Genomic DNA, 26,347 nt, shown 5'->3' with positions numbered 1-26,347 from the left:
TTACAGGTGTGCATTTATGGACCCTGTGGATGGCTCAGTTACCTCTCAAGAGAGGGAAATTAATTCATAAAGCAGAAATATAAGTCCGTCAGTAGTAGATATACAAATCAGGAGCCAGAGATATCAAAAAGAACACCAAATTGCTACCTGAGAAGGTGGTCGTGGATGTCACTGGAGGGAATGGGAGCAGCCACGATGGAAGTGTGAGGGTTTCTGCCATCTTTAAGGCACACCTATCTGACCACCGTCTCACCTCAGCCTTACCAGCACAAAAAGACCAGCAGCAGCAGCAGCAGCATTATCAAATAGCTGTGATTCTATTTTCACATCTGCTTTATTTTTACTTAATCTGCATAACAATGAATAAGACAGTTGGTACTGTAATACCTATTTTAGAGATGAGAAAAAAATAGATCAGAGAGATTAAGTTCACACAGACAGTATCAGAATTTGCACTCAGGTCTGTAAGATTCTAAAGCTTTAATTCTTTCTTCTCTGCATTACAGATTCTCACTGTCCTTTGAAGGACAAATATTGATTTTGCTCTCAAAGACCCCCATCTAAGGCATCATTTTTGGATCCGGACATGTGTGAATTTCAGCACCTCACTGACAAAAAAGACTTCAAGACTTGACCTCCTACCTCAAATATAGTAAAAATTTATCTCAATGTTATTTTGGTGATTTTTTGGACAGTTTTTGCAATGTTGGTGTCAACTGAAGTCAAGAAGCATTTTCCATAATGGGAAACGTCTCACTCATTTTTCCTTCTCACTGGGGTTGGAAGTAGGAGTTTAGAAAGAATACATGAAATAGGGAGGATTCTCCCTGCCTTTTTTAAACCTTAGAAGACAATGAAGCAGGCAGGTAAGAAGAAAGAGAACTGATTTCTGGGAACAGTTTTAGCATGGTGATCATAGCAGTTACAAAAGAAAGGATGCGTAGAGAAGCACATTTGTCCTTCCATTGCCAGGACTTATGAGGGAGTTTATAGTCAGGACAGAAAGGATTGAGCCGCATGTTGAAGCTTCTCACGATGGGCACCACGATGGTGGAGACGTGGCTCACAGGCTCGTGTTCTCTTGAGCTCCTGGATGCAGCACTGACTTACTGGAGATTCAAGACTGAATTTCCTTGCTTTCTTTCGGAGGCATTCTTGACTCCCCAGGATTGGAAAGGGAGGAAATTGCCTGGAAAACAAAACAACATCAAACTCCAGGAACAGGATCAACAGGGCCCTCTCCTTCCTTTCTATTATCATCAAGATCAATGCCAACAATACTCATTCACTGATCATCACTGTGATCAAATATTATATACATAGTCCTTCCAGCAAGCATTAGAAATGAACAAAAATAGGACATGTACGGCTGAGTCCTTTTGCTGCTCACCTGAAACTGCCACAACATTGTTAGCTGGCTGTACGCCAACACAAAATCAAAAGTGTAAAGAAAAAATGTGGACAAGAACATGTTCAGTTTATAATTAAGATAGCTAAAATCCAGAAAGAATTTGTGGTTTTTCCTGGAAATTAACTAGAAAGTGACAAGTTTAAAAAATAATAATTTAATTCTATCCATGTGAAAAATGTATGCTCCTATTTACAAATGATATGACCAATAAGGAATTAATATTCAACATATATAAATAGCTCATACAACTTAACATCAAAAGAAAAAAACAATTAAGAAATGGGCAGAAGAACTGTGTAGACATTTTTCCAAACAGGAAATACAAATGACCAGCAGGTACATGAAAAGATACTCAACATCACTAATCATCAGGGACATGCAAATCATAACCACAACGAGACGTCACCTCACGCCTGTAAGGATGACTATTACCACAAAGTCTGCAAGTAACAAATGTGGATGAGGATGTGGAGAAAGGGGAAGCCTCCTACACCCTACACTGCTGATGGGAAGGTGAATTGGTGCAGCCACCGTGGAAAACAGCATGGAGGTTTCTCAAAGAAATAAAAACAGACCCATCATGACTCGGCAGTTCTACTCCTGCGTATATAGCCCAAAAAACCCCAAATGCTAATTCAAAGAGATATATGCACTCTAATGTTCATAGTAGCATCATTTACAATTGCCAAGATATGGAAGCAACATAAGAGTCCATCAACAGATGAATGGAGAAAGAACACAGAGCTGTATTCATAGGGATATATTCACATCCATAGATAGTTGGCTTAAAGCTCAACATTCAGAAATCGAAGATCTTGGCATCCGGTCCCATCACTTCGTGGGAAATAGATGGGGAAACAGTGGAAACAGTGTCAGACTTTATTTTTTTGGGCTCCAAAATCACTGCAGATGGTGACTGCAGCCATGAAATTAAAAGACGCTTACTCCTTGGAAGGGAAGTTATGACCAACCTAGATAGCATATTCAAAAGCAGAGACATTACTTTGCCAACAAAGGTCCGTCTAGTCAAGGCTATGGTTTTTCCTGTGGTCATGTATGGATGCGAGAGTTGGACTGTGAAGAAGGCTGAGCGCCAAAGAATTGATGCTTTTGAACTGTGGTGTTGGAGAAGACTCTTGAGAGTCCCTTGGACTGCAAGGAGATCCAACCAGTCCATTCTGAAGGAGATCAGCCCTGGGATTTCTTTGGAAGGAATGATGCTAAAGCGGAAACTCCAGTACTTTGGCCACCTCATGCGAAGAGTTGACTCATTGGAAAAGACTCTGATGCTGGGAGGGATTGGGGGCAGGAGGAGGAGGGGACGACAGAGGATGAGATGGCTGGATGGCATCACTGACTCGATGGAGGTGAGTCTGAGTGAACTCTGGGAGTTGGTGATGGACAGGGAGGCCTGGCATGCTGTGATTCATGGGGTCGCAAAGAGTCGGACACGACTGAGTGACTGAACTGAACTGAACTGATAGATATATTCACTGGAATACTAGTCAACCATAAAAAGGAACAAAATTTTGCCATTTTGCAGCAACATGGATGGATTTGGAAGACATTATGCTAAGTGAGATAAGTTAGACAGAGATGGATAAATACTGCATGATATCACATATGTGGAATCTAGAAAATACAACAAAGAAATGAAAATAAGAAAAAAAAGAAGCAGACTCACAGATGTAGAGAACAAACTAGTGGTTATCAGTGGGGAGGGAAGGACAGGTTATATAGAGGTGAGGGAGTGGGAGGGAGGGGAGGGCAGGTTATATAGAGGTGAGGGAGTGGGAAGTACCAACTATTGGGTATAATACAGGCTCAAGGGTGAATTACACAGCTCAGGGAATATAGCCAACATTTTGCAATAACTATAAAATGAATGTCATCTTTAAACATTATATAAAAAGTAAAAATTAATATTTTTAAATATATGCTCTTAAAGATGAAATACACTGCTTCCTCTTGTATTTTTAGGTTAGAATTCTTTTCCAACCTTCATGCCAAGTCTAACATTTGTATGAGCTATAACTCCAGGAACCCCACAAATCATTATCGTATGAAAGTTTCTCTCCAGTTCCAAAAGTCAGGGACAATCTTAAACCCTAGAAGAAAGGTGCAGATCATGTGAATTGTAGGTCATTTAAACAAACCCACCTTTCTTAGGTGACAGCAGTTTGCTTTGAGCCACAGGGCTACAACAGAGCAGGCTATGCACAACTCCAGCAAGGTAAGGATCAGCATCAGTGACACGAGGCCCTAGGGGGTACGATGCCGCAGATTAAGTCCAGTAGAAACGCTCAGAGGAAAAAGAAAGGCCAGCAGGAAACCAAACTATAACACCTACCCTCCATAAAACAGGGCAAAGTGAGTCACAAATTAGATTTAATACACAGCCACACGCCAACACTCTACATGAGACACAAGGCCCATCTAAAAGCATGTAAACCTTTTTCCTAGAAAGAGACACAGGTACTTCTGTATCAACCCGTGTGAAACAGCTATAGAGGGAAAGCGCTGACATCACCATTACCATCTGCCAGCTGGGATAGCAGTAAACCCAGGAGACGTACAGGCAGCTTAGGAAAAGGGGCAAAGGGACCTTTCATCAGTTCTTTAGTTGTACTCCCTAGAGATTTAGGCATTTACAGTATGCCTACAGACCAAAATAGTAAGCTGAAAAGTGAAATACAAAATTATTGGACTAGTGATCCTTCTACCATCAACGAGGCACCTTTGGTAGAAGAAACAAATGCTACTCCCTCTGGAGAGAAATACTTCCAAAATACACACACACACACACACACAAAATCACACCCATATAAATACAAACTTAGATTATTAAAAATATAATGGACAAAGTTAGGAGTCAGACTTTTATGAGTAGTATCAGCAAACAGGAAGATTAAGTCAGTAAAAAACAGTTCACAAATCATGGGAAAATAAACAATTTGGAGGAAAATATTAATTTCTCAGTTGACTGTAGAAGAGGGAGAACACGTAAACACAAGCTGAAACGACGCTTTGGAAAGGCTATTAAAAATGTTCCCTTTTACAATACCACACACAAGTAAGTTCAAAAGTAAAGCCGTGCAGAGCTTCAGTGAGGCGCTATTTGAAAATCCCGGACCACAGAGAAAATTGTAAATCTCCCAAGTTAGTTTCATTAAGAAAACTGTGAAATAAAACTTTTTAACTGTAATCTCTCTGGGGAACGTAACAGTATCAGTAGCAGTGCGTGCTGCATGCTAAGTCACTTCAGTCCTGTCTGAATCTCTGCAACCCTATGAACTGTAGCCCAGCAGGCTCCTCTGTTCATGTGATTCTCTAGGCGAGAACACTGGAGTGAGTTGCCCTGCCCTCCTCCAGGGGATCTTCCTGACCCCGGGATCAAAGCTGCATCTCATATGTCCTGCATTGACTGGTGGGTTCTTTACCACAGGTGCCACCTGGGAAGCCTATTAGCAGTAGCAGCAGTATGTAATAATAATCTAATACAGTATGCAGTGTTAATTACTTATCAAATATTAATTTATATAATCTTTACATAAAATACATATAATAATTCAATCTATTACTATCCTCATTTCAGTGACAATAAAATTGAAACACAAAGAGGCTGTCTTATTTGCTCCTTCAAAGCAAAGCTACTAAGTGGTAGAACCAAGATTCAAATCAAGGCAGCGTGGTGCCTGATATGTTAGTTGATTCCTCTATACTTTGTTGAAGTACTTCATAATTACACACAATTTTAAAAGACATACGTTTGAAGAGGCTGCCATGTAAATGCACAAGTCAGGTGGCCGGGAAGACTGACAGTCCTTGAGTAGTGGTTCGTTAGCAAACAAATTCATTGAGAGAAAGACAATCCCGACTAGTGCCACGGTGGTACTGGCAGAGTGCATCCCCAAGCTGCTCTCCAGCTGCAAGAGAAGAAGAGGCCATCGCTGCACACGGGCAGCACACGCTGTGCTCCTGCGGCTCCAGGTCATCGAGGTAAACAGCCACTGAAAGGGGTTTACACACCCAGCTACCGCCTAGGTCCTGGAGAAACATCAGGAAACCAAGACGCCCCACCCCAAGACTCAGGGTCTTGGCTGGACTCACCAACCGCTACTCTCCTACTGCTAATGGGTGACTTGTTTCTGCTCCTGTGATCGCAGAGAAAGAGGGCGAACGGCCACTTACCAGTGTTTTTGTGGGTTTTTTCCCGGCTAAGACGGATAAAATTCCCGAAACAATAAACTGTTTGAAAATAGGAAGTGAAGCAGAGAAAGGAATATGAAGTCTTCATTAGCAGATAACTACCAGTAGTTGTACAAAACTTCTCAAATTCACATTCTAGAACACAAAATTACACTTGATTTTGCTCATTATTTAATACAAGTACAATTTTAAATGAGTTTACATTTTGCATAAGTGTGTAAGACTTTCATTTTGTTTTGTATCTGGCCTTTTACAGGTTATATGGGTATGCCTAGTTTTACATATAACAATACACATATTCAATGTAATATAATTATCTTTATGCTTGTGTTTACATTAAATATAAATAATATTTACTTACATATGCATGTATATTTAATACCATTCTCATATTCTTACCCAAGCTTCAGATAATGTGTTTGATTTATTGGACTAGGTGTTCTAAAAAGCTTTTCTACATCTAAATGTCTATATGGATGTATCTACTAATGTTTAAATTAGTATTTTGACCTACTGTTAGTTCCACGAGTCTAATTTTGATAAACGGAATTCTCTACATGTTCATGGCATTCTGAAAAATCTCATATTTACCAAGCCACTCCTAAAATTTGAGGGAGAAGTTGCCAAAGTACATTTCTAGTAGTGGTAGCTAAGAAATATGCAGTCAGTGGAATTTGAATACTCACAAATATAGCCCCCCATGTGGAATAACCTGTGTAAACAACCGAGAAAAGCAAGTAATTGGAGGGATAGGACAAGTTTTGTAAGGAATGCATGAGGCCACCCAGAGCCAGAATTACTGCTCCGTTCAGGATCTGGACCACCTGCGAAAGGAGGGAAAAAGAGAAAGCATGAACGACCACGTGCTGGTCCACGCTGGGGAGAGATCGTTTTGCTTTTATTTGTTCTTTGCCATCGCGGTTTACTCCAGGATATTGAATCTAGTCCCTGGGCTCCACCGTGGAGCGTGTTTGCCCGCCCTACAAGCATACAACACCGCGGCCTGCGGCGCTCGCCCGCCTCCAGTTCACCCTCGCCACCCCACCCGCCGTCAATCGCAAGTCTGTCTGCATGTGCTCCTGTTTCGTAGACAGGCTCATTCGTGACGTGAGTTAGACTCCACACGTAAGTGACATCATATGGTATTTGGAGAAGAGATCACTTTAATTTTCCTCAAAAAGGAGATATCAGTGCTTGAAATGGTCACTGGGCGAGAGTCTGCTCTGGAAGGCGTTTGTTCCTGCCATGCCCACGGATTCCGATGGCAACACTTCACCGTGCCCTCTGCCCGCCCCACTGCACCCATCCTCACAGACTGCCTTCAGAAAACCGCCGAGTGAAGCGGACGCGGCTGATCGCCGACTGGGTGATCGCCGACTGGGTGGAACGACGCCCCCGCGTGCCTCGGGGGCGCAGCACGGTGAAGCCCACTCTCCTGCAGTGACAGGACGTCTCCCCCGTGAGATTATGCCTCTGCGTTTCTACTCCCCAGGTGCAAAACATGCCCCCGTCTTTTCTTAAACCACATTGCCGATCCAGTGATGAGTAACTCAGAAATCCCCATCGAGACATGAACAAGGTTTCCCGTGGATGGTTATCGCCTTCCATCCTACAGAAGTGTGTCCACGGAGGCTGACTTACCCCGAGAGCTTGCAGCACCTCCGGGTGGCTCTGCGACCTGCCGCCGGGCCGGTAGGCGGAGCTGTCCGCCGCCGCCGCCTGCCCCAGGCTTCCGGGGGCCTCGCCAGCACAGGCTGCCGGCAGCTCGGTAGGATCCGCTTCCTGCGAGGCCATCTGCGGTCTTGATGGCTGGCAGAGAAAAGAAACACAAAACGTTTGTGTCTTCCCTTTTATTGCTAACTAATAATGGCTTTCTGTTTCCAGTGCAACGAAAGGGTTCCGTTTTGTCTAGATATCAAAGCAACTCTCCACCAACGGGGCAGAGGTTTTGCTTGATCGCACTTGATGTTGAAGGAGCAGGCATCGTCAGACCGTTATAGGAGGCCTGGGCCCAGCGCCTCACTCTGGAGCCGTGCAGACGGCCCCTTTCTCTCTTTTAGGGGCTCGCGTGTCTTATGCGGCCCTCTCCAGTCCTGGACATCCACGTACTAAATGGTCTCACTGAGCGCGGCTCTCTCGTGGGAGGAGGATAACACTAGTCACATTCTAGGATAACAATACGTGTCTTTTACTGAATATTCACAGCTACGTGCCGAGCACTGTCTAGTTTCTGTGAATGTATTAACGCACTTAATCCCGCCAACAACTTCGTGGTGTAATACTATTCTCTCTATTTTAAAGATGAGGAAACCGAAGCATAGACAGCTTGCACAACTTTCTCAAACTTATGCAGCTCTTGAGTTCAGATTCTACTCGAGATATCTAATGTTCAATATGTTTTAAGTCACGGATTTATATAGCAATACATGGAATAAAGCACAATGGACAGAGTTTAACTACCATGGGGAAGCCAGGTGTAAATCCGAATTCGACCACTTACTAGTTGTATGACCTGGTAGTGGGAATCTCAGTTTTTACAGCTGTAAAATGGACACAATTTTAATTTCATATTAACATTGCAAAGTTCAGGCTAAAAAAAATCCATTGGGAAATAGGTATATACTTTAGATAGAATATTTGACTTGCTAAAATGCATGTAGTGTGGCTTCCCATATGGCGCAGTGGTAAAGAATCTACCTGCCAATGCAAGAGATTCAGGAGACGTGGGCTTGATCCCTGGGTCAGGAAGATCCCCTGGAGTAGGAAATGACAACCCACTCCAGTATTCTTGCTCAAAATCTCCCATGGACAGAGGAGCCTGGCGGGTTGTATTCTATGGGGCTGCCAAGAGTTGGACACGACTGATCACAAACACACACAAGGCCTGTGCGTCTGCATGCATGGGTGCCCATGCGTACATTTTTCCAAAGAAATAACTACAGGATTATGTCTAGCACTTTTTCACTATGGCATCAGAGTAACAGTCAAATTCTAAGCAGAAGGCATCCTCATAGTTAAATGTTTAGCAACCGAACAAAAACCCCTGAAGACATTCTGAGCATCCCACTGGCTGGCAACTTTGACAGACAATAACAAAAGTGGACTTTCTGTGCAGAGGGAACCTATTTTTAAAATTAACTTTTATTGGAGCATAGTTGGTTTGCAATGATGTGTTAGTTTCTACTGTACAGCACAGAGAATAAGCTATTTGTATACATATACCCCACCTCTTTTTGGATTTCCTTCACCACTGAGCACTGAGTTCCCTGGGCTATAAGCAGGTTCTTATTAGCTATCTCTTTGCAAAACAGTAATAGAGACACAGACGCAGAGAACAAACACATGGACACCAAGGAGAGGGGATCTACAGTATTTACCTTGGAGGCGTCAGACCTTGGTTGAATTATTTTCTCTTAAGCCCATCTCATTACAAGCAGGAGACACTCAATAAAGGTCGCTTATGGTGCCCTTCCCAGAAAACAGTAGCCTCTTTTAGCTCAGGCTTGATGCAAGACTTTGCCTTACACCACCTTTAGAGGACTCAGTGCCGATACTTTGCTGGTGGCCTGCAGAGCATGCAAACCACATCTGGGTCTGTGGCCCCTCGGGTTTCACCATGCTTTCCTGAAGGGCAAGTGTTGATTAGGACACTGGTGTCAGGAGTAACTGTCTTCCAGCTTTGACATGTTGCTTAATACATTAGTAGGACCAGAAACACCGGCAGAAACGTGGGGAGATGGACGGGAAGGCTTGAGGACTGGAGGCAGCGCAGCTATTTGCATAGTAAGAAGAGACGCCACCGACTCAGCAGGCATGAGTCTGAGCAAACTCTGGGAGATAGTGAAGGACAGGGAAGCCCGGCGCACTGCAGCCCCTGGGGTCTCAGAGTTGGACATGACTTAGCAACTGAACAAGAGACAAAATCAGATTACAAGAGTAGTGTTGATGGGGGTAGGTGATTCAATACTCAGCCCCAAGAGGGGACTGCAAATAGAAAATATAAGGGAGACCCGTAAGGTAACGATTACTCAAGAAAGTAGGTTTGCTTAACCACAGAACCAAGCAGGTTTGCTTGGCAACAAAACCCTGAAACAGAAGCCTAAGACCTGCCCCCAAACAATGAAACAGTGGCGGCATGAGCCCACATCCTGCCCAGTGAGCTCGGTAAGTTAAGGGTCCCGAGGACAAGCTCTCTGCACACATAAAAAACAATAATTTATGGAAAGGTGGCGTTTCAAAGTGACAGAGGCTCATTGTACCGAGACCTGAGATAATTTCTCCACGGTGCCATGACCGTCCTAGCCTGACCGTGTAGGGACAAGAAAACGCCCCGGCTCAGCCTGGAGGGGGAGCCGATGATGAAAGTGTGACATTGACTTGAGAATGAGGAAGAAAGAGGCTCTTTTCCCCTCTCCATTTGTCCTTTGATGATAAAATTGTAGCCCATTACAGTTCTCAGGGTGCAGCCCCCTGTCACTCACCTGCTTTAAGCCTCATACGCACCCTATTCTAATAAACCACTTCTGATCTGTGACTTTGCGCTCACTGAGTTCTTTCTGTGTGAGACGGAAAGCACCAGAGCTCTTCAGAGGCCCCTCAGGAGGCCACAGAGCAGGAGTGTCTGCAGTGGGGCGGGTGGTCGTGCTCATCACATTCAATCATGCAGGCTTAGAACGGTTAAGTAGTTCACAAGGCTTAGAACGGTTACTTAGTTCACAAACATAGATGTCAAAATGATGCCAATTGTAGCTGAAATGCAGTTAACGAATGCTAGGTAGCATACGCTGCTCTCAGTGCTTCACATGGATTCACGCCTTTCCTTCTCACAGTGCCTGGGTCTTCTAGGTCACCATTAACCCAACTTTATAGAGAAGTATGGCACAGAAGGGAGCTTGAGGTGTGGGTTCAACCCCTGGGTCGGGCAGAATATCCCCTGGAGGAGGAAATGGCAGCCCACCCCAGTGTACTCGCCTGGAGAATCCCATGGACGGAGGAGCCTAGCGGGCTACAGTCCATGGGGTCGCAAAAAGAGTCAGACATGACTGAACGACTAAACATCCAAAAACTGGCGTAGAAATGTCAGCCAGCTTTCCCAGCATCACACAGGAACCAGTCAGCCAGCTTTCCCAACATCACACGGGAACCAGTCAGCCAGATTTTCCAGCATCACATGGGAACCGGTCAGCAGCTTTCCCAGCATCACACAGGAACCGGTCGAACTATGTGCAGAACTCAGGCTCTGGGCCTAGTGAGGTCACGGGCATGCCTGTTCTCCCTGTGGGTCTTTGCTTTCACCTTCTTTCCCTTTCAGAAGTGTCCCTGTTTAGAAGGCAAATTGTCACCCTAAATGAATAAATGTCCTGATATCGGTGATGGGAAGATTAGAACAAAGAGAGAGGGAGGAAGGGAGGATCCCAAACACGGTCCCTAGGGAGGTCCCAGGACCCAAGGGGATGGTGCAGGACTGATCCCCAGGTCAGGGCAGGAAGGTCTGCGAGAAAGAGAAAGCTCACAGCCACCTAGGCGAGGTCCTAGTTCTAGAAATCGGAGCCAAGTGGGGAGCTGGTCACAGGTAAGAGCAAGAGGGCCTGATGCCATGACCGAGGGGACAGTCTGGGAGGGGGCTTGCGACCCTGGGACACGGAATATAATGCGAGCAGGGGCCTGCACCGGGAAAGCACACTGTACAGGAGCTCTGCGGCCAGGGCTGTGAGAAGCAGCCACGGCAGCAAACCAAGGGTGTCACGGAGGCTGCAGCCCCCGCTGACGGTGAGCGGGGAGGCCCGAGGGCATTCAGGACGGGGAAACACAGGATGGCGGCCCCAGACAGGTGAGGGGCACACCGAAGGGATGCTTGTAGTGAGCCCAGACTCTTGCATTTTCTCACATGTGGAAAAGCACTAAATGCCTTGACTTGAGACATCTGGCTCTCCTTTAATTAACAACCGTCTTCTGGCGTGCAGACTACCTGCCTCTGCTGCAAAACTTCTGTGTAACCTGGCTTCCCCTCCCCGCCTGCCTCCTTGGAGGAGCAATTCTCTCAGCGTTTCTTGAGACGCTGCCTCCCAGGCTTGAAGTCCTAAAAATTCCCATCAAATAGAACATAACTCTCAACTTTTAGGCTGTGAATATTTTTCAAGTTGACAGCTGCCAATGGAGGCTGGAGCAGGGGTTCTGAAGGAACTGCCTGGGACTGAAGGAAGGGACTGAACACAGAGAAGACCAAACGGGAATCATAAAGAAATGCAAAGCGATGGCAGCGAAAGCTGTGGCCTCCCTGCCTCATATTAACCGGGCCACTGCGGATAGAATACTGAAGAAAAAAGAAGGAGCAAAAGTGCCACGAAGGAGGGACAGGAAGAGTTATGAGGAAGCAAACCTCCCAAAAGCGGTTCCTTTCAACGCACTTGTTTAAATTCAGAGCTGTAGAAAGAGCTCAGACCGGAAGTTACATGAACACTAGGCGCTCGGTTATCTCACCTGTGAATTTCAGATCCTAAAGCCCACCTCAGACAACAGTTATCAGGATTAGAGACAGAATGCACACAGAGGTCTTAGCAGCTAAGCTCTTCATGTGCACACAAAATAAAGGATGAAATGAGAAACTTCTTCACTTTCTTAGACAGAAGGACTACGGGAAACTACTTCCCAAAGAAGATTCATAGAGGTTTCTTCCCCTGGGTACAACTACCCCTATCTACAAGAGGAAGTGTTTTCAAGGAGGCTGGCTACATTTTGGTGCTGAAATATCATAATAAATAAACATGCTCAAACTTCAACTTGCTAATTTCCAAAATGAAAAAATAAATCTTTATGTGAGTAAAGCCAACAGTCTAGTTGTTCATTTACAAGGGACCATCCATTTGGAAATAGATGTATTTCTCAAGGCTTATTTGTCTTAATCCAGTTGCTCAATAGCAACACTTGCATTGTTGGTTTTTCCCCTATACCCACCCATGCTGAGGTGTGCACATACTTACCGAAATTATGCTCTTCTGGGGACAGTACCTCTGTGTTATCTTAACACCTCTGTAACTCTAATTGAGGAAGACAATCAGTTAACCGTCTAAGGTCTTTGAAGTTTTTAAGTCATTGCTTGGAAACTGTGCCTTTCTAGAAGTGACATTCTTTAGTATAATTTTAAGACAATGAAAGGCTTCCCAGGTGGCTCAGTGGCAAAGAATCAACCTGCCAAAAGAAATTAACCTAAATGAATTTCAGGTTCATGTGGACTGGGACATACTCAGTATTAAATACTTAGTGTTCATGTTTGCTTGTTGATCTAACTAATATAGACATGTCTAAGAGTCATTAACATTAAGCATTATGCATAGCTTTAATATAACATATCTGTTACAAATTTTTCAGCAAGGAAAATAATTTGAGTGAAGAAACTTCTAAGGAAAGAAAATGTAAATGAGAGAGGAGATTTTAGATAAACTCTATTAAGAATAATTTTGCTTTGAGAATGTCTGTTATGCTTTAGGAATGTCTATCTAAAATAGTCTCTCCACATTTGGGTAACTTGAATTTCTAGGGCTATGCTAAACCAAGTGTTGAAAGTTTATTGAATAGATAGGTCATTTCCAAATAAAATAAGATTCACAATGACCTTTGACACTATCTGACTGAGTGTTCTAAACCCTTTTGATATTTATTGACAAATCTTCTTAAATCAAATTCTAATGAAGCACTTTTGACTTATAGCTAACTTTGGGGTGCTTCAGAAGGCCCCTGATTAGGTTCATTTAGTATATGGAATTACATGGGAAGTATTGTCAAATGAGTGATAAATCTCAGGTTATACTGTATGGAAAATGTTACTAATACAGATGTCCTAGAAATTATATAGAATTCCTAAAATTCTGATATGTCCTGGTATTCTAATGAGAAACCAGATGGCTTCACAAAGATTAACAAAAGGACTGAATGAACTGGTGAGTATGCTTATAACTTTTATGGTTTCTATCTGAAAACATTAGGGGTCTGAATCAGTTTCCAGGTGGAAGGAAAACTTCTATCTTATATCCATATAATATCCAATATTATACTAGACAGAAGTGGTTAGATTTGACAAAATTCAACATCCTTTCATGATAAAAACTCAATCATTAGACAAGAAAGGAATGCACTTTAACACAAGTGACAAGCCCACAGCGACCAACATATCTAGTGGTTGAAGAGCTCAAACCTTTTTCTGTAAGATTGGTAACAGATCACTCATTTTAAGGCCAGTTGCACGGTTCAAGCAAATTATTGAATTCTTATGTTCTTAGCTGTAAAACTGGAATAGTAATATATGTCTTGGGGCTATTAGGATTAAATTAGTTGTTGCAACATGCTTGTAACATTGCCTGACACACTTAAGCCTTGCTAAAGGATTTCCTCTTCATTGTGTGTGTGTATATTTATGTGTGTATATAGGTGTGTGTGTGTGTGTGTGTGTATTTATGTGTGTATATAGGGGTGTATGTGTGTGTGTGTGGCTTCCCAGGTGGCTCAGTGGTAAAGAATCGGCCTGCCAATGCAGAAGATGCAGACAAAATACATGCACACACACACACACACACACACTTATGCCAAAGATAGATTCCCATCATGTAAACAACTACACACAACATTTTATTGGCAATAAGATAACAGCACTTTAAAAGAAATCCAAATGACAAATACTTTGGCAAAATCTATTTTCACAAGGGTATCTCATCCAAAATGTACATTCAGTAAGCAGTTGGCACACAGGAAACCATACTCAGTACTGTGATGATCTGCATGGGAAAAGAATCTAAAAACACAGAGCATGTATGTATATAGATAACTGATTCTCTTTGTGATACAGAAGAAAGTAACACAACATTGTAAATCAACTCAGATAAAAAAAATAAAAATAAAATTTTAAAGTGCAAGTGAATGACAGATGGAACATTTCAATCCTTGTAACTGATATAAGAACTCTCCCTGAAATCAGAGTGATCTTTGTTATTATATTGGTAGACTCTCTCTTTTAGGAAAAAGAAGGAGAACACATTGAAAGATAATATACTTGATTCTTCTGTTTACTAAGGTGACTAACGATTTGCTTTGCAGGTCAGTTACTGTAGAATAATCTAGGTACACAAGATTGTATGAAGTTTTTATTCTAAAATTAATATTACATTAGAAAAAATTTTAAACATACTCAAAATATTTTAAGTGCTAGTTTGGTGTTTGGACTCATGCTTACAGGTGAGTCGTGTCATAGTCTGTATAACCTGTGCTTCTGCAGAAGCGTCTCGTAAGTAAAGGCGAAACTGACCTTCAGAGGATCACCTAGAGGCAGAACACTCCAGAGGGATTTTCTGAGGGCCATAACGTATATTCCTAGGGTGAAAGTACAGCTCTGTTTGAAAAAGGAGCGCCTCCTCTGAAACAACCTAGAGGAGCACAAAGCTTAAGCAGAAGACATCCCTAGTAACACAGGAGGCATAGACACATGTGAATAGGACGCAGAAAAACATTCAAGATCGCAGCAACGGCTACTGACTTTCAGGCCCGTTCAAAATCTGACAACCCACTGGGGCCAGAGAGAAGTGTTACCTGTGAGAGTAGATTTAACGTACGTGGAAAAAAAATCTTAATAGTGCGTAGGAGCACGCAAACTGTTACTCAGAAATCTTTATCATTCACTAACGAAAAGGTTTTCACTTGTTCTTTTGAGAAAGATGATTTGGAAATCAAATAACAGAGTGGCTTCAAGCATAAGCTTTGAAAGGGACTCTTCTTTGTTTGGCATTATCAACTAACCACCGACTGGCTCTGCATCCCTGGGCAAATTGTTAAAACACCTCCCGAAGCTCTAGCTCCCTCATGTGTAAAACAAAGACAACATCTATTTCATAGGTGACCGTTGTAATTAGGCACTGGCCCAAAATACTTCTGTAGTATAAACTGTAGGCTGTTTACATCTGGGAATCAAAGAAAAGATAACACCCCAGGATAACAGCACAGTTTTAAGATTTGTGCCTTGCAAAATACTTCAGAGATTTTATTCCACATTTTATTCTAGTCCCCATATACACACACATCCTCACAGAGCATGGCTATCTATTGTTGAATACAAAAGATCTTCCCAGAACCAGTGGCCTCCCACGTTAGGAACAGTGAATGGAATTTAGACCGTCTCTTAAGCTTTAGTGAAATACAACAGTGGCCCAAAGACAACTTAAAATCAGTTCACTGACCAGTCTGGAAATCTGTGCTATAAGGTCTTGCGGCTGGAGAGGGTCAATATTCAGTAACTGAGGAATTACATAGTCCTCTACCTTACTATGCTGCTAAGTCGCTTCAGTCGTGTCTGACTCTGTGCAACCCCACAGATGGCAGCCCACCAGGCTCCGTCGTCCCTGGGATTCTCCAGGCAAGAGCACCGGAGTGGGCTGCCATCTCCTTCTCCAATTCGTGAAAGTGAAGTCACTCAGTCGTGTCCAACTCTTAGCGACCCCATGCACTGCAGCCCACCAGGCTCCACCGTCCCTGGGATTCTCCAGGCAAGAACACCGGAGTGGGTTGCCGTTTCCTTCTCCACTATCTTACTATAACTGGAAGCAAAATTTGTTATTAAAAAAAAAAAGGACAATAATTTTAGCACCAGGCAGAAAATTCTGAAAGAAAATATATCTAGAAGTTATTTTTTAACAGACAAGCATTATTCTTACCTTTATCCTGATCACACATTCATAGACAGGGTATATAAAATCATACACATATGTTTGTATCCGAGTCACAGGGCAGCCTGATCCCAGATATAATTCATCAGCAAATATATACCGATTTCTGTACACACACGGGCTAACAGAGACCATCACCCAGTCCATGGAACAGCTTACTTTCACTGCAGAAAGAATCATATAAGAAAATGTCAGCTGTGTATTTATCTTAAGGGAAAGCCCAAAGAATATTGAACTATACTTTGTGATTAATTAAACAATGTTTCTTTCTATGGTAAAGGTAATAACTTCGAGAACAGCATGTAAAGGGTTTTCATATTAACACAATTCTCCCAAATATCTGCATAATTATGTCCTCAAATATGTAAATTTCAGTTATTTCACAGGGGAAAAAAAAATCAGTGCATAAGAACATCATTATCTTTTAGCTCTCTGTCTCTTCTTAAAGGAATTAGATTCCAAAGAGAATGATACAGTTAGGGTTACACATAAGGGGACAGAAGGATTGTGATAAATTGCAATGCATTAGACAAGGAGTGATGCATTCCAAGTAATAAGTTTAAAAAGGGAAAAGGATAAGGCAAGATTCATATTTACAGCAATTGGAACCAAATACAGTCATGTTCACAAGAGGAAATCGTCTGAATAGGGAAAACCCATGTCTGGAAGCTTCATGAAAGTTTTCATGTAAAACCCTTTCTTCTTCTCTGCACTGAGAACTTCAGTAAATCAATAATAATCACTATTCCTAGTTGAGTCACTTTTCCTTTGGAAATGAAGCAAAAGTGTACTGCGTTCTGACTACTGAGCTAGACAGTCGTTAACCAGAGGTTTTCCAGGGATAACCAGAGTTGCGTTTCAGAAGTCCTTCTACTGTTCAGAAGGACAGCAAAGACTTACTAGCTTTAGTATTTAAAGATGTATGATAAGTAGCTGGGAGGGCATAACAGACAAGATTGCAAAGCTTCCAAACTGAAGAAAGAAATAGAGTAGACAGAAGTAAACAAATTTTAAATAACCCAGAGAAGACAAAACAAACCAAAAAAGATAAAAGCAATATGTTGCAAGTATATTAGCAATCATAATGTAAATGAACAAATGTTCAAAGCTAAATGAAATGTAAAAAAAAATGAATGAACAAAATGCTCCAGGCCAAATGAATAACAGCAGAATGAAGAAATAAATTATAATGTAGTTATACACAATGGAATATTACTCAGCCATTAAAAAGAATGCATTTGAATCCATTTTAATGAGGTGGATGAAACTGGAGCCTATTATACAGAATGAAGCAAGTCAGAAAGAAAAACACCAATACAGTATACTAACACATATATATGGAATTTAGCAAGATGATAATGATGCCCCTATATGTGAGACAGCAAAAGAGACACAGATGTATAGAACAGTCTTTTGGACTCTGTGGGAGAGGGCAAGGGTGGGATGATTTGACAGAATAGCACTGAAACATGTATATTACCATATGTGAAACAGACCTCCAGTCCAGATCTGATGCATGAGACAGGGTGCTCAGGGCTTGTGCACTGGGATGACCCAGAGGGATGGGATGGGGAGGGGGGTGGGAGCGGGGTTCAGGATGGGGAACACATGTACACCCGTGACAGATTCATGTCAATGTATAGCAAAAACCACCACGATATTGTAAAGTAATTAGCCTCCAATTAAAATAAGTAAATAAATTTTAAAAATTATAATGTATTTATGCAATCAACTTCTATACAACATGGAAAATTATAGCTATACCTATAAATATACAAATGTAAAAACAATTGTGAAAAGGAAGCAAATCACAATACAAACATATATCTATTGACACCAACAAGAGAAACATTTTTTAAAGATTTTTTTCAAGGAAATAGACTATTCTTAGACAGCCAGTATCTATCCTATATTTATTAAGGCATTAGAATCACAACCCAAAACATGGCTCTCAAGCTCATCTGATACAACCTCCTGTTTTACAAAAGCTAGAGTAACAGGGCCTTCATCTTATCTTCTTATTTTGACATTAATAGGAAATAGCAACCCACTCCAGTACTCTTGCCTGAGAAATCCAATGGACAGAGGAGCCTGGCGGGCTACAGTCCATGGGGTGGCAAAGAGTCAGACACAACTGAGCCACTAGACAACAAATAAGCAGCTGTAATAAACCCATCATCCAAGCCAGAATAAACCAATGCTTTGAACATGGGTTTCATTTCTTCATTGTATTCACAGTGAAGCAGAATACATATGCACACCTTAACTGGAGCCCTGCTGATAGTGCTGTCTGCATGCAGGACTGCTACAGGAGCAGAAGCTGAAGCCCTCCCCTTGCTTAAAGAAGAAGTGCCGATACTGGGCATAAAACAGACAACCAGTGTGAGCCTACTGTAGAGACCTGGGGCCTTCCTCAGTGCCCTGTGGCGACCCGAGTGGGAAGGAGTCCAAAGGGAGGGGGTACACATGTGTGTATGGCTGGTGCATTCTGCTGCACGGCAGGAGCTAACACAGCATTGTGAAGCAGCTACACTCCAACAAATGCAGAAAGGCATGGCTGCCCACTCCAGTGTCCTTGCCTGGAGAATCCCATGGACAGAGGAGCCTGGCGGGCTACAGTCCATGGGGTTGCAAAGAGTGGGACACGACTGAGTGACTAACACTTTCATTTCCCATACTCCAGTAAGAAATTAAAAACAAAGAAGAAAATGGAAGGGCAGGAGAGTGAAAGTGTGGCTGGCAATCCCATGCATAGAAAGACAGAGTTCTTGCTGCTGGCTAGACAGGGCCTGAATGCTGCAGACACTCAACTGTTAGCTTAAAATAAACTGGCAAACTGCAACACAGTATATTTACGAGCCAGCCAATGCCTCCAGAAGGAAGACCCACAGTCAGCTAGAATGCTAGGTTCTGACAACCAGGCTGATTGTGCTTGAAGCTTCAGACCAAGATGTGGGCTGAAATGGCTAAACGAAAGTGTGCTTGTGGGAAGGATTCTACCTTGGAAAAGCAACTGGAAAGTTAAGCTGCACTGGGTTGGAGTGACATTTAAGACAAATTTCCTAGACTCTCATAGGTCTCCTTAGTTACTGTATCAATTCTCTCCTGAGAACCTAACAAACCCCAGAAAATAAGCAAAGGTAGTACTCTCTCATTCCACAAATAAGTAACTCAGTCACTGAAGTCTGACCAATGCCTCCAGTCCTTCATCAGAATGTCTTTAAAGGAGGAAGAAAAAAGTCAAATAGCAAAGCAGCAATCATAGGAGTGATAACTAATAGTATCTCCTACCTGAAGAATGTAAGAAAGTGAGAAGTGAGTTGCTCAGTTATGTCTGACTCTCTGTGACCCCATGCACTGCAGCCCACAAGGCTCCTCTGTCCAGGAGGAGAATTCTGCTCCAGGCAAGAATACTGGGGAGGGTAGCCATCCCTTCTCCATGGGATCCTCCCAACCCAGGAATCAAACCCAGGCCTACCAGATTCTTCACCACTGAGGCACCAGGGAAGCCAAAGAATGTAAGGTGATGAGTAATTGGTAAGGGGTTCGGAGTCTAAAGCTGTACTTAAAGGCTGCATTTGGAAAACACGTGGTGAATGAGTATGCAGTGGATGAGTATATGATCAGAAAAATTATAAGGAAGCAAGATTTTCTTCCTAATGCAATTTAGATAGCTTGTCACTGATGCCAACCTTGATAATGCATTATAATTAGAATTTGTATATCATCTAAAAATTAATTACTTATGCTGTAAGTCACAAATCATAATCATGATTGACCTCAACTCGATACTCTTGACAGATATACTTAGTAAACTCTCCTTATGTGGTAACTATAAAAATGCTAAGAATCAGATAATTTTTCCACAACAAGAACTCATTAAATTATCTCCCTGTAAGTGTTGTTGGAAGAGCTAGTCAAGCAAGTGTCTTAAAAATAACAATCTGATATATATATATATACACACAAAAAAACACATTAATTCAAAAATATACAGGTACCTCAGCATTGATAGCAGCATTATTTACAGTTGCCAAGGTATGAGAGCAACCTCCGCATCACGAACTGGGCTTCCCTGGTGGCTCAGCAGTAAAGACCCGCATGCAATGTAGGAGATACAGGAGGTGCGGGTTTGACCCCTAGGTTGGGAAGATCCCCTTGAAGAGGAAATGGCAACCCAGTCCAGTATTCTTGCCTGGAGAATCCCATGGACAGAAGAGAACCACAGACTCTAGTCCACGGGGTCTCAAAGAGTTGGACACAACTGAGTATGCACACAAACAGATGAATGGGTAAAGAAGGTGTCATATATACTCAAAGGCATACTGCTCAGCCATAAAAAAGAATGAAACGTTGCCACTTCCAGCAACATGGATGGACCTGGAGGGTATTGTGCCAAGTAAAGTAAGTCAGACGTAGAAAGACAAATACCATATATCGCTTCTATGTGGAACCTGAAAAATACAACAAACTAGTGAACATAACAAAAAGGAGGCAGCCTGACAGATACAGAGAACTGGTGGTTACGGGGGCAGGAGGAGGGCCACACAGGGTAGGGGGGTGAGAGGGACAACTGTCGGGGGTAAGACAGGCTACAACATGGGGATAGAACCACTAATTTGTAATGGCTGTAAATGTAATATAACCTTTTTAAATTGTGTAAAAAAAATAAACTTTTAAAAATGACCATCTGCCACCAATATTTTAATATCTCATACTTCTCACAGGAAAGTTTAACCTGACTCTGAGTAAGATAGTCATGCATCAAAGGGGTTGACCGTATTTACTATCCCCTTTGGAGAAGGAAACGGCAACCCACTCCAGCACTCTTGCCTGGAAAATCCCATGGACGGAGGCGCCTGATAGGCTACAGTCCATGGGGTCGCAAAGAGTCGGACACGACTCAGCGACTTCACCTTCACTTTTCACTTTTCTATATGACAGTGCTTATTTACATATCTGTCAGGGAATTAACAAGCTGGCGCCAGGCCCTCTCGCCCCATGTTCTGTAAATAATGACTTTGCACGGTTGTGTAACAGCTGAGCTCACTTGTACCAATGGGCATGCACGTCAGGAGGTACTCGTTTGGCCGTTGGGCTACTTTTGTTCTGTGAGAATATATAAGCTTCACCTGGAAAAGCCAGGCAGGGTTGTACGCAGTTATGTTATGTCTGCTGCTATGGCTGTCTCATCCAGAATACTCCAGGAAAACAGGAAAGGTATTCAAATCAATCTACAGACAGAACAAACACTGATTCAGCTTTATCTTGTTGGCTAGCAAAACTACTGATGAATGTGGGTGAAGGTCAGATAGAATTTTTTTTTAAAAAAAGAGCAGTATCATCCTCAGGGGGAGCTATGAGGGGTCTGGAAGCAGGAGGCCAGTAAAGATACAATCAAGTATCTGACAATACAACCAAGTACTAGTAATTGGCAGCGGGCTCGAAAGGACAACCTGAAACAGATCCAGGAACGTTTCTGAGGAATCGCTGCAAATGAGAATTCAGATAGAGGGAAGACCATAACACAGAAGAAAGAAACATCTCAGATGTTTAGAAAGTTAAAACGTGTCCTCAGTATACAGATTCAAGACCAGTTGGCCTGACATTACTTCTCTTCTAGCAAATGGTAGTATTGGATATCTGCAGGGAGAGGAGAGAGGCTGCGCGGAAAGATGGAGAATCATTCTGAGTAACCCTCCAAGAGCGTTCTCCAAGACCAGGCACTTACCACGGATATTCTCAGTGCACGGCCAAATCCAGGCATCAAGGAGAATGGAGATTTCTAAAGTCACAGAGACCTCCATGTAAGCAGACCCCTGCCCAGAACTCTCGGGAAACAGGAAGTGGTAATGGCTTACGTGATTTTACGTGGCGACCCGTGCCACATTTTGCTACTTAGTTAGATCACGCATGGGGTGGTTTCCACTGTGTCTACAACCTAGAGGCTGAGATGCTCCTGTTTATGCAAATGCCGATGCTCAAAGAGGCAGTGGTGGAAAAGAGCTAATTGATAACCGCGCCTGAGGCCTGTAAAATCGCCAAGGAGACTGGCAAGGCACACACTGCCAATAAAAGCTAATTACAGAAAACTGTTCACTCGGTAATTGCCAGGTGTCATTTAGTAGGCTGAATAGTCTATATCGTTCATTTTTGAAACCAAAAGACTGTTATTTCTTAATTTTGATGGGTTTGGCTGTAGAACAATTAGCAGCAAAGAAGATAAAGTGACTTAAATTCCTGGGAGGAGTTGTTGTTGTAGTTCAGTCGCTAAGTCATGTCCGACGTTTTGTGACCCCACGGACTGCAGCATGCCAGTCCTCCCCGTCCTTCAGTGTCTCCCAGAGTTTGCTCAAATTCATTTCCATTGAGTAAGTAATGCCATCCAACCATCTCATCCTCTGCTGCCCCCTTCTCCTTTTGCCTTCAATCTTTCCCAGCATCAAGGTCTTTTCCAGGGAGTACTAGGAGGAGACAGAGATCTAAGAAAAAGCATCTTTCTTGGCCTCAGGAAAATTCACAAATTCATCTCAGCTGATTCTTCCATAGATTGTTTTAGTTACAGTATTCAGGTCAAGCCTTAAAATTATTTGCTTATACCCCATGGCTAATCTAATAAGGCTAAATATATATTTTTGTCCTTTTATGTTTTACATACATAATTTTATATAGAATATACATTCATTTTAATAATTGGAATCAAAGTTCCAGCTAAAGATTTTTCTAAAAATATCCATTTTTATTGATATTTTCTAAAAATATCAATGTTTTCTAAAAATATCAATTGTGACATTTTTAGTTTTAAAGTGAACTTGGAAATCAAGGCTCAGAGTAAATAAAATTCAAAGAATCTGAGTTGAAGGCATATGATTGTTTTTAATGACATCTAAATTATATTTTTAATGCTACACGTGTGTGTGCACACTAAGTCGCTCAGTCGTGTCTGACTCTGTGCGGCCCTATGGACTGTAGCCCACCGGGCTCCTCTGTCCACGGGACTCTCCAGGCAGGAACACCGGAGCAGGTTGCCATGCCCTCCTCCAGGGGATCGTCCCGACCCAGAGATCGAACCCGAGTCTCATGTCTCCTGCATTGGCAGGAGGGTGCTTTACCACTGGCACCGCCTGGGAAGCCCTCTTAATGTTACCATCTGCTCTCGAGCAAGCGCTTGCACAGGGCTTCCCTACGTGTCATGAAAAGGACTTTTGTTTCCAGCAACATGCTCTCCAGTGGACGATGAAAGCCCAGAGTGGGATTCACACAGTGCCCCGCATCTAGACAGCCTGGAGACTCCTGTCACAAAGGTGAAGGAGACCTGAAGAAAAAGATGAGTCCCTACAATGTTTTCTTTTTTAAAAAATTTTCTCCTGATGCTATTAACATCTCTACCATCTAAAATTCATAAACTTTACATTTATCTTTTAAATTAGTCCACTAAATGGCAATCCACTCCAGCATTCTTGCCTGGAAAATCCCATGGATGGAGGAGCCTGATAGGCTACAGTCCATGGGGTCGCAAAGAGTCGGACACGACTGAACGACTTTACTTTCATTTTTATAAACATCTAGTTTTTTCAGCTAAGAGCTTAATTGGAATCACAGTCTAATTTCTTCACTCTCGGTTTACGTAAATCTGGGAAGGTTAAACAAGTAAAGGCTCAAATTCACATTCTGTGAAAAGGCGATAATAATATTACCCACCTTTCAAGTTTTTCTTGAATATTAAAAGAGATAAATGTAACCAGTCTGGCCATAATTAATAGCTTACAAAAAATATATAACATATGATTATTTTTCTCAAACTTGAGCACAGTGAATTCCAGGGTTTTATGTCTCCCCCACACCAGGCAAATTCTTTACCGCCTGAGCCCCCAGGGAAGCTCTGGGCAATGTTCCAAGGATTACTCGAAGCCACAGAAATGAACAAAGTTCATTTTCCTGGTATTCCAATTTTAATACCAAATGTTGCTGTGAAAAGATAATGGAATTTCAATATAACTTTAATGTAAAGTGGATAAAGCAGAGAGAGTATGCAAGTCGTTTTTAAAACATTCTTAGAAAAATTGTACAAATATGAGAATTTTTCTTTCCCTGGACCTTTAGGGAGTAAGTCGCTGATAGGATACTTCGTCATTCATAAGTTTTTTAGTGTGTATTTCCTACAAATAAGAACATTCTCCTTGGATGCTGTGGGCCCACAGGATCCAAATTATTTTTATAATAATAAGACACGAAATGCCTTTTTCACCACGCTGACCTTTGCACAGATAAAAACAGGAGTGGTCGGCATCACTGCCTAAGGAATCGTGGCTGTGGCAACGAGCTGTTAGTCATCTCTCTTCTTCACCACCACATACTACTCAAGGTAGAAAGGGGAGAAGCCAGTTTCACTTAAGAGTCAAAACAGTAAAAATTATTCCTTTTACTAACTGTTGATCGGTTCTTGAGTACATGTCTGTTCAATATTCTGCATGAAAAAAATGGGAAGTATGGGCAGTTAGAATCGCAGGGTGAGGAAGGAGCAGGCGGCGGTTCTCGCTCGGTGTCTGGTCCTTTCTCTGCCTTGCTTGTTTGAGCTGCAGCAGAATTCAGGGTGTTCCCGGGGGGCTGTCTCCATCGACACCTGAAATCTAGGACGGCCAGCCGTGGACGTGTGGGCGCGACGGCTGCTGTGCACCGCGCAGCCGTCCTGGAGTCCCTCCTGCAGAGGTCCTTGGAAATGCAGCGAAAGACTTGAAGGTGAAGCGCCTTACCCCTCGTCACTTGCAACTTGCTGTTCGTGGAGATGAAGAACTGGACTCTCTCCTCAAGGCTACAATTGGTGGTGGCGTCATTCCGCACATCCACAAATCTCTGATTGGGAAGAAAGGACAACGGAAGACTGTCCACAGGATGCCTGGGTTCCTCGTTATCGCAGGACTCTAAACACTCTAACAGCGGCCCAGTGCTGGTGACTCCAGAGGACTGTCTCTCTGTGAAAAGCACAACTTCTGTCTTTTTATAATTCTATTTGAGCAAGTTGGAAGTTTAATTAGCCTTCCAACCAACCAAATTTCTGCATTGGAATCTTAACCATATTTAAGTGCTGCTGTGGCTTCAAAGAAGCTATTGATTCTGAAGTAGTGGTTTTGATTGAGTTGACTGTTTTAAAAAAACTGTTTGGATTTTAATTGTGATGCAGAAGTTATAGTAACAAACATTTGGTTTTGTACAGACATTATTTCCACTCTGGTGGATAAGCTCAATAAAGGTCATATCCAAAACTAGTTGTGCATAAAATTTGCTTGATTATAGTAGGAACAACTTTGTTTGGAATAGGTATCTTACCTAGCCATAACTTAAGCACATTTCTTCCCTTGAAATTACTCTTAATTCTGTCTGTAGATCAACAAAGTTAAAAGGCCCAAGTGTTTCTTTAAATACTGTGTAATGAACTATTAAAAGATTTTAAAACTTCAGAAAAATGGAAAGTTACGAATGAAGCACTCCTACTATGCATCAAAGCATGGAGATGATGCAACTGTTTGACTTGTGAGCTGAACAACACCCAGAGGAGGCACACAGAACGTGCTAACTCCTCCTGCAAACGGCTATGACAGTGTGTGAGATGTTAGCCACCAAGGAAGGTCATCCCAGATCCAGTGCTGAGGCTTTGTATCAGGAGCTGATCACCTAACCATCCTCTGGCCAGCACCCACCAAAACTCCAGTTCCCAAAACAAGTACTTGTCAACATCTTGCACAAGCAGTTCAGGCATGCTGAGCCCCCTTACCAGTGAAGGCCGTGGGAACTTTCCCGAAACCCACGTTCCCAGGTTAATGGCCAACTTTGCAAATAGGATTTTCTTAGGCTAGCAGTCTCAAATCTGCTATCTTTAAATCTATTCTGTATGTCTCTGAATTTTCAAAATGAAGACTCCTGTATTTTTCTTCATCTAGAGTTAATTAGTATCTGTATTAGAAAGAATTCTAAAGATGTTTCCAGCAGTTTGTCCAATCAAACAGTACCTAATCTAGGTACT

At 42.5% G+C, this 26,347-nt stretch overlaps 1 protein-coding gene and 1 long non-coding RNA gene across 5 annotated transcripts; one reads left to right on the top strand and one right to left on the bottom strand.

Moving 5' to 3' along the window:
• Positions 1 to 695: 695 nt before the first annotated feature.
• On the bottom strand, positions 696 to 23,272 carry MS4A3 (membrane spanning 4-domains A3). 4 transcript variants are annotated; one of them, XM_055547258.1, is made up of 8 exons: positions 22,058 to 23,272; positions 16,315 to 16,490; positions 7,262 to 7,429; positions 6,307 to 6,444; positions 5,603 to 5,659; positions 5,179 to 5,337; positions 3,572 to 3,673; positions 696 to 1,189 (listed from the first exon to the last, which is right to left on the bottom strand). In XM_055547258.1, exons 1-8 carry the CDS (start codon positions 22,131 to 22,133, stop codon positions 1,118 to 1,120), a joined length of 948 nt encoding a protein of 315 aa, XP_055403233.1. In that variant the 5' UTR covers positions 22,134 to 23,272; the 3' UTR covers positions 696 to 1,117. The 4 variants fall into 4 exon arrangements, with proteins under 4 accessions (XP_055403233.1, XP_055403236.1, XP_055403235.1 ...); XM_055547261.1 differs by lacking the exon at positions 22,058 to 23,272 and adding an exon at positions 12,601 to 12,808 and having other exon boundaries at positions 16,315 to 16,448; XM_055547260.1 differs by lacking the exon at positions 16,315 to 16,490 and having other exon boundaries at positions 22,058 to 23,269.
• LOC129627732 (uncharacterized) lies at positions 21,425 to 25,589 on the top strand. The gene is made up of 2 exons (XR_008702672.1): positions 21,425 to 22,133; positions 24,961 to 25,589. It is a non-coding gene; the product is annotated as an uncharacterized LOC129627732 (long non-coding RNA).
• The last annotated feature ends 758 nt before the right edge of the window (positions 25,590 to 26,347 follow it).

The sequence above is a fragment of the Bubalus kerabau genome, chromosome 15 (assembly GCF_029407905.1).
Source record: "Bubalus kerabau isolate K-KA32 ecotype Philippines breed swamp buffalo chromosome 15, PCC_UOA_SB_1v2, whole genome shotgun sequence".
NCBI lineage: Eukaryota > Metazoa > Chordata > Mammalia > Artiodactyla > Bovidae > Bubalus > Bubalus kerabau.
This window is presented reverse-complemented; position numbering and strand designations above follow the sequence as displayed.